Source organism: Sciurus vulgaris, assembly GCF_902686455.1.
Source record: "Sciurus vulgaris genome assembly, chromosome: 11".
NCBI classification, from domain to species: Eukaryota; Metazoa; Chordata; class Mammalia; order Rodentia; family Sciuridae; genus Sciurus; species Sciurus vulgaris.
In genome coordinates this window covers 68,168,834-68,176,948 of record NC_136472.1, presented here as the reverse complement: position 1 = coordinate 68,176,948, position 8,115 = coordinate 68,168,834, and the positions used below count along the sequence as shown (strand labels likewise).

At 43.1% G+C, this 8,115-nt stretch overlaps 1 protein-coding gene across 1 annotated transcript; it reads right to left on the bottom strand.

The window, feature by feature from the left end:
- Nucleotides 1–6,916: 6,916 nt before the first annotated feature.
- Nucleotides 6,917–7,852, bottom strand: LOC306640524 (olfactory receptor 51G2-like; the record flags this gene model as incomplete). The annotated part of the gene is made up of 1 exon (XM_079104809.1): nt 6,917–7,852. One exon carries the CDS (start codon nt 7,850–7,852, stop codon nt 6,917–6,919), a length of 936 nt encoding a protein of 311 aa, XP_078960935.1.
- Between the last annotated feature and the right edge of the window lie 263 nt (nt 7,853–8,115).

Genomic DNA, 8,115 nt, shown 5'->3' with positions numbered 1-8,115 from the left:
GAATGTAATTTGGTTCTTTTCTCTCACAGCCTTTAAAATTCTGTCTTTATTTTGTATGTTCGGTATTTTCATTATAATGTGCCTTGGTGTGGGTCTGTTGTAATTTTGTGTATTTGGAGTCCTATAAGCCTCTTGAACTTGATTTTCTATTTCATTCTTCAGATTTGGGAAATTTTCTGATATTATTTCATTGAATAGGTTGTTCATTCCTTTGGCTTGTTTCTCTAGGCCTTCCTCAATCCCAATAATTCTTAAATTTGGCCCTTTCATGATATCCCATAGTTCTTCTAGATTCTGTTCATGATTTCTTACCATGTTCTCTGTTTGTTCAACTTTGTTTTCAAGGTTAAATATTTTGTCTTCAATGTCTGAGGTTCTGTCTTCCAGGTGTTCTATCGTACTGGATATGCTTTCTATGGAGTTCTTAATTTGGTTTATTGTATCCTTCATGTCAAGGATTTCTGTTTGGTTTTTTTTTCAATATCTCTAACTGTTTATTGAAATGATCTTTTGCTTCCTGTATTTGCTCTTTTAACTGTCGATTGGTGCGATCAATCAATGCTTGCATTTGCTCATTCATCTCATCATTCAGTGCGTGCATTTGCTCTTTCATCTCATCGTTTGCTTCTCTGATCATTTTAATTATGTACATTCTGAAGTCCTTTTCTGTCATTTCTTCTGCCATGCTGTCACTGGGTTTTATTGATGTAACATCTAGATTTTTTTGCAGCATTTTCTTTCCTTGTTTTCTCATATTGTTCAGGTATCAGAGGACCGCTGAGATATTGCAGATTTCCTCTATTGACTTACAATGTCCCTGAAGATTTCTATACATATCCCCCCTTAGCCTTCAGTAGGCTGAAGTCTTGGAGGAAGTTGATAATGCGGTGCTCCACAAGGAAGCTGCCTCTCTAGGAGTGGTGTCCTTCAGGTGGGGTATAATCCCTGCTAGTGGGCAGAGGTGCCTCCACTTGTTGACCAATGGTTATCCAAAGGGGACCTAGGCTGTGGGCTGAGGCAAAGCCTGTTTGGGCCTGAGTCTCTGGTTTTACCGTCCTTGTGGGGAAACCTCACCCAGCAGGGAAGACTCACCCAGTGGGGAGGTCTCGCTGGTCAGTTCCCTCCTAGAGGTTCCCCTCAATTTACAGTTACCGCCTGGGCTGGGCTGCCTTCCTCTGTAAAGTTCCCAGGGGCCCGGCCCTACCTCCTGGGTCTGGGAGCCTCACCCTTTGCAGATGACTCTCCTTAGGCTGCCCTTCCTCAGAGAATCTGCCTGCAGGCCTGGAACCTTCGCTCCGCCCTAAGCCTGTCTCTGTGCGGCTCTTCCACCAAGAAGCCTCCTAGATCCTGGGACCCTGCTCTGCGCCTAATAGCCTGGCTATGCGGCCCCTCCTCTGAGCAGCCACCTGGGGCCCTGTACAATCGCTCTGAATCCCAGAGACCTGCCACACGCCTCTTCCTCCAAACTGCCGCCCAGTATTCCGGTGCGGTCACTAGAAGTCCAAGAAACTCACTGCGTGCCTCCTCCTCCCACCAACCACCCATAGCCCTGGGCAATGAATCACTCCGAGTCGAAGTGACCCTCCCCGTTCCTCCTCCTTCTCCAGATAACCCCCGGGGTGTTCAGGAGCGGTCACTCTGAGTGGCTCTGAGTCCACGTGACCCACAGCACGGGTCCTCTGGGCAACCGCCCGGAGCTCTGGTGCGGCCACTCAAGACCAAGCGTCCCATCACGCTTCTCCTCCAGGCAGCCCCCCTGTGTTCAGGAGCTGTCCCTTTAAGTCCAAACAACTCACCACTCGCCTTCTCCTCTGAGCAGCCGCCTGGAGCGCTAATGCAGTCACTGCGAGTCCAAAGGACCCGCCGCACTCCTCCTCCTCCTCCTCCTACTCCTCCGGGCAGGCCCCGGGGTTCAGAAGTGGTCAGAGTCCAAACAGCTCGCCACGCAGCCCCTCCTCTGGCAACTGCCTGCAGCTCTGGTGTAGTCTCCCCGAATCCAAGCGGCCGCGCTCCTCTTCCTCCTACTCGTCCTCAGGGCAGGCCCCGGGGTTCAGAAGCATCGTTCTGAGTCCATACAGCTCGCCGTGCAGCTTCTCCTCTGGCAACCGCCTGTAGCTCTGGTGCAGTCACTCCGAATCCAAGTGGCCACGCTCCTCCTCCTCCTCCTCAGGGCAGGCCCCAGTGTCCTGAGTCCACACAGCTCTCCTCGCCACTCTTCCCCTGGGCAGCCGCCGGAGCCTCAGTGGTTGCTCCGAGTTCCAGCGCTGTGCCGAGCGGCCTCCTTTACGGCGCTCCCAGCTCTCCGAGTTCACTGCTCCAGCGGGGAGAGGGGCGTCTCGCCGGCAGTTCTACTTCACAAAGTTTCCTTCGTTCCGGGACCACAGTCCCATCCGGGATGCCTCCCCAAGGGGTGAGAGTCACCCGGCTGCTTTGAGTTGGTCCCAAGCATCTCAATATCTCCTCTTTTGAATCCTGAGTCCTGGAGCAACATGAAATGCAGCCACCCTCTAGGCCGCCATCTTGAAACCTCCAAATAGAGTGTTTTGAACACTTGGAGGACCAGTAAGTGCTTGGTTTTGCAGAGCATTCTATCTTTGAATAACCTCATTGTAAAACTAATCTCATGAAAAATCTTGGACAACAAAATTCTTTGTTGTAGTTTTGGCAGCTATTTTGTACATTCCGTATGACACAAATTTACACATAAAACATTTGGGCATGATGCCACTGGATACAAAGTAAACCCTGTTATCCTGTCAATGGTAATGGTATTGAACAAAGTGATGATGATGATAAAAAAGATGATAATGTTGATTATATAAATGATGATTATGTGGGAAAATTTACACTCCAACAAGAGATTCAGTTAAGATTTTATTTTTTTCTGTGACCTATATTGCAATGTAATCTTTCTTTACTATTATTACAGCAAAAATGCATTGAGTATTTTTTTCTGGAGGAAAAAGTTCCATAGAAAAGTTGACTATAGGTACCTGCAGAGGGGTCCATTGATAAATAGTAAACACACCAGTTATGATTAATAGACATAAAATTATAGTGAGAAAAATGATACGAAGTATAGTATATAGGAAAATCAAAACAGAAAGTTATAAGGCTCATATGTTCAAAATGATGTATAATGGCATATATATCTTACGGTGAAGCATATTGATAAATTCATGATTAACAGAGATGCTTTAAATACAGCAACATATCATTGTACTGAATTCAGCCTAAAATACATCTTTTTACAGGGTCATCACAGCCATCTAATTAATATTTTCAACATGATGTCTGTCTTACATATAAGAGAGATTAATTATGGCTTAAATAATTCAGTAATCATTGTCAATTCTTTTGTATGCCAAATATTTTATTCCATAATTGCAAATTTTAAGAGTTTTCTCTAGACCAGGTCAAGGATGCAGCTATTATTCTTATTCATGGATAAGTGTTTTACTTAGTTTTTTGCTGCTGTGAAAAAAAGACTCAACAAGAAGTCAGAGGAGGAAACGTTTGGGGGCTTATGGTTTAAGAGGTCTCAGTGCAAGATGACCAACTCCATAGCCCTGGGCCTGAGGTGAGGCAGAACATGATGACAGAAGAATGTGGCAGAGGAAAGTGACTCAGAACATCTCACAAGAAAGCAGAGAGAGTTCTGCTAAACAAACCCCACAAATTATATACCCCAAAGGCATGCCTCTAGGGACCCACCTCCTTCATTTACACCCTACTTGCCTATAGTTGCCACCAAATTAATCCCTATCAGGTGATTACTGACTGACTAGGCTTAAACCTCTTGTAACCCAATGATTCCATCTCTAAACCTTGTTGAATTATTCTGTACTTGAGCTTTTGGGGGATACTTAATATCTCAGCCATAGCATTCTTCCCTGGGATCCCAAATATCATGTTTATCTCACAATGAAAAATACATTTAAACTGTTTTCAAAAGTCCCCATAGTCTCAACAGTTTTAGCATTATTAAAAGTTCAAGTCCAAAGTCCTCTTTGAGACTCAAGGCAAATTCTCACCATGTGCCCTGTAAAAATCAAAAGTAAGTTACATACATGCAATATATAAATGTGCAGAGTAAAAATCTTCATTCCAAAAACAATATATATGGACATAGAAAGAAGGGACGGGACCAAAGAAAGTCTAAAATCCAGGGGGGCAAACAAGTCCTACAGCTCCATAGCCAGCATCTAGGACACATGGCATTGTACTGTTCTCTTCAAAGGGCTTGTGTATCCCTGCCCTTGTGGCTTTGCTGGTTGAAGCCTACATGGATTGTTTATGATTGATTTCTGTAGCTTTCCATAGTACTGGCATTTCTTTCTTTCTTTCTTTCCTTCTTTCTTTCTTTCTTTCTTTCTTTCTTTCTTTCTTTCTTTCTTTCTTTCTTTCTTTCTTATTCATTGTACACAAATGGGGTACAACTGTTGTTTCTCTGGTCGTACATGAAGTAGAGTTGCACCATTTGTGTGATCATACATGTACATAGGGTAATGATGTCTGTCTCATTCTGTTATTTTTCCTCCCCCTTCTCATCCCTCTTTTTCCTCTATACAATCCATCCTTCCTCCATTCTTGCTTCCCCCTTGCACCACGTCCCCCATTATGTGTCATCAGCCACTTATCAGAGAGATCATTCAGCCTTTGGGTTTTTGGGATTGGCTTATCTCACTTAGCATGATATTCTCCAACTGCATACATTTACCTGCAAATACTGGCATTTCTTAATCTCAAGGCTCTCCACTGTGGCTTTGACTTCCTCCTCACGTGTCCCTGCATTGCTGCTCAGGGGCTGTCCACAGGAACGCTAATCCTGCTGCACTTTGCCTGGCTTCCTTTAAAATCTCAGTGGAAGCTTCTATTACCCCCTAACTCCAGCATCCTGTATTCCTTCAAAACCAGCACCACGTGGTTGACCCCAAGGTCTGCTGCCATCTTTGCAGTATCAAGTCTTCAGGTACCTGGGCTGCAGCAACCTCTGAGTGTCTGGATGACTGAGCATAGTGAAACAAATTCCTAGGCCACCCGGTGGAAGCAGGGTGCCCCACAGGTCTCTTCGCAAAGGAATTTTTACTTTTACTCCCTGGAGCCTGAGATGGGTGTGGTCTTGCCAGTACCTCAAGCCATCTTTCTTATTTTCTCTGGGCAAAGTCTTTAGAATCGTTTCAGTGGAGGTAACATCTTTAACAATTGCAACTTCCTAAGCCCCAATTTTACTCCCACATTTCAAGTACAAAATTTCAAGTACTCTGTCTTCTGCTCCTGAATAGCACAATAAATTTGACTAAAAGCTTCCAACAATATCCATGGCACAAACTGAGTGCTGTGCTGTCTAGAAATTTCTTCCACCAAATTAATAAGTCAATTGCTTTTAAATTCGGCCTTACAGGAAATCTCAGGACTTGGGCAAAATGAAGACAACTTCTTATCCAGAACATACTATGAATGACTTCTGGTTCAATTTCTAATAGAGTCCTCCTTCTCCTCTGAAACCTCATGAGCCCACTCTGTTTTATTCATGATAAGATTGACATTCTGTTGTTTACAATAAAAATAAATTAGAAAAAAAAAGATTGACATTCTGATCTGAACTCCCACCAAACTCATCCATTAAGCTCCATTTACAACATTCTAAAGCTTTTCCAGTTTGCATCTCTAAACTTCCCAAAAATTCCTCCCCCACATTCCAAAAAACTCCAAAAGTTTCTAAACCCCATGGTTAGGTTAGTCACAGCAATGACCCTGCTTCTCTGTACCAATTTCTGTTTTAGTCAGCTTTTTCACTGCTGTGATCCAAATACCTGACAAGAACAATCAGAAGAGGCAAAGTTTATTTAAGAGCTCACACTTTCAGAGATCTAAGTCCATAGAGGTCGTTGACTCTGTTCCTCGGGCCTGAAGTAACACAGACTATCATGGTGAAATAGTGGTGACGAAGAGTGGCTCAAGACATCCCATGAGGGAGCAGAGAGTGCAAGAGTTCTGCTCAGCAAGGACAAGGTACATAGCCCAAAGGCACGTTCCCAGGGACCCACCTTCTCCAGCCTAAAGTTACTACCAAATTAATTCCTATCAGAGGATTACTGCACTCATTAGGTTGAAACTCTTATAACACAAATCATTTCATCTCTAAACCTTCTTGTATTGTCTCACGCATGATCTTTTGGGGGACACCTAATATCTAAACCATAACAAAAAGAGAAGACACAGATGGGAAAATTATCATCTGGCATTATGAGCACTTTATAAATTAGTTTTCTATCCTCTGAGTTTTAGAGTCAGCCATACCAACAACTGTATCATTTTATTAAAGTGGTCTTTCATAAGAACACTTTAAAGAATTAGTTATTCCAACTTTTTTTTCATCTAACCAGATTAGAAAATCTCTTATCTCCTACTCACCATAGCTATTCCAGTCCGTGCTGCTCTATAAGAAGTCACAAATTATTTGACCTGAAGAACTGTGGAAGGAAAATCCACTTTATATGTATAAAATCTACCTAAATGTTGAATTTAAAAGATGAATCAACACAGTCTGAACATAGTCTAAACAGAGTCTAATGAAAGGCTTCTTTTGCAGAAAGCATAAGAGAAAAATACAAGACATGTTATGAGATTTAAAAAAGAAAGAAAGAAAATACAGAGCATTTGAAATAAAAAGCAATTGTATAAAGGAGACTTACATGATGAATTTAAACAAGAGTTAGGGCTGAAAAAGAAAAGCATACCTTGTTCAATTTGCAAAATACAATTACTGGGATTTTTAATGCCTTTGTCTCCATATCTACACAGAGGTAGGTTAAAAAACAATCAGACAAAAGAGTTGGATCACCAAGCATTTAGTATCTTATTTGTTTACCAAGTTTTATGTTATAAATGTGATGTTGGACTGTTCTGGTACTTATTTAATGAAGAATTTCAGAATTTTATCCTGCATCTGCTTGGTTTTCACCACATACACAATGGGGTTCATCACAGGGGGAATGAGGAAGTGCATGTTGGCCATGGTCACATAGACGTGTGATGGAAGGCTTGGGCCAAAGCGGTGCAGCATGGACAGGCAGATCATGGGTGTGAAGAAGAGGATCACAGCACACAGGTGGGAGATGCAGGTGCTGAGAGTCTTGAGGCGGCCACCATGAGATGCAATGCGCAACACAGTGTTGAGAATCAACACATAAGAAAGGAGAATGAGGAGAAAATCGAGTCCCATAGTAGAGAGCACCACAAAGAGTCCACAGATGCTATTGGTCCTGGTATCAGAGCAGGAGAGCTTTATGATGTCAGGATGTAGGCAGTAGGAGTGAGAAAGTATGTTGGAGCGACAGAAGCACAGCCTCCTCAAGAGCACGGGGAGAGGCACTTGCACAGCCAAGGTTCGCACAACAATAGCCAAACCTATCCTGGCAATGATGCTATTGGTAAGGATGGAGGAATAATGCAGTGGGTGAGAGATGGCCACATAGCGGTCAAAGGCCATTGCCAGAATGATGGCTGACTCAAAGTCCTGGAAAGTGTGAATAAAGAACATTTGGGTGAAGCAAGCAGAGAAGGTCAACTCTCGAGCATTCAACCAGAAGATCCTCAACATGGTGGGGAAGGTGAAGAGGGACAGTCCTAGATCAGAGATAGCTAGCATGACCAGGAAGATATACATAGGCACATGAAGGGTCTGCTCCTGCCAAATAATTGTCATGATGCTCATGTTGCCCACCAAGGTAATGAGGAACATGGCACAGAAGGGTATGGAGATCCAGATGCGCACAGTCTCTAGCCCAGGGAGGCCTGTGACCAAGAAGGTGGAGAAGATGGAGTTGGTGCCATTGGCAGGAAGCATAGTGCCAGGGTTGCATGCCTCTTCTAGAAGAGAATGTGTTGCCCCAGAGACAGATGTTGAAATTTGATTTGAAACTTTAATTAACTACTCATCATGTTTCTCATTCTAAATTGACATGATAGATGTATAATATGAGATTAAATATTGCTTTCTGTTGTACAGCACCTGACCTTCTAGACTATGAACAAGACCTTCTTGATTCAATTCCCTAGATACTGTGACTTGAAAAATATTAATAGTTCAAACCTTGACATTTAATTTGC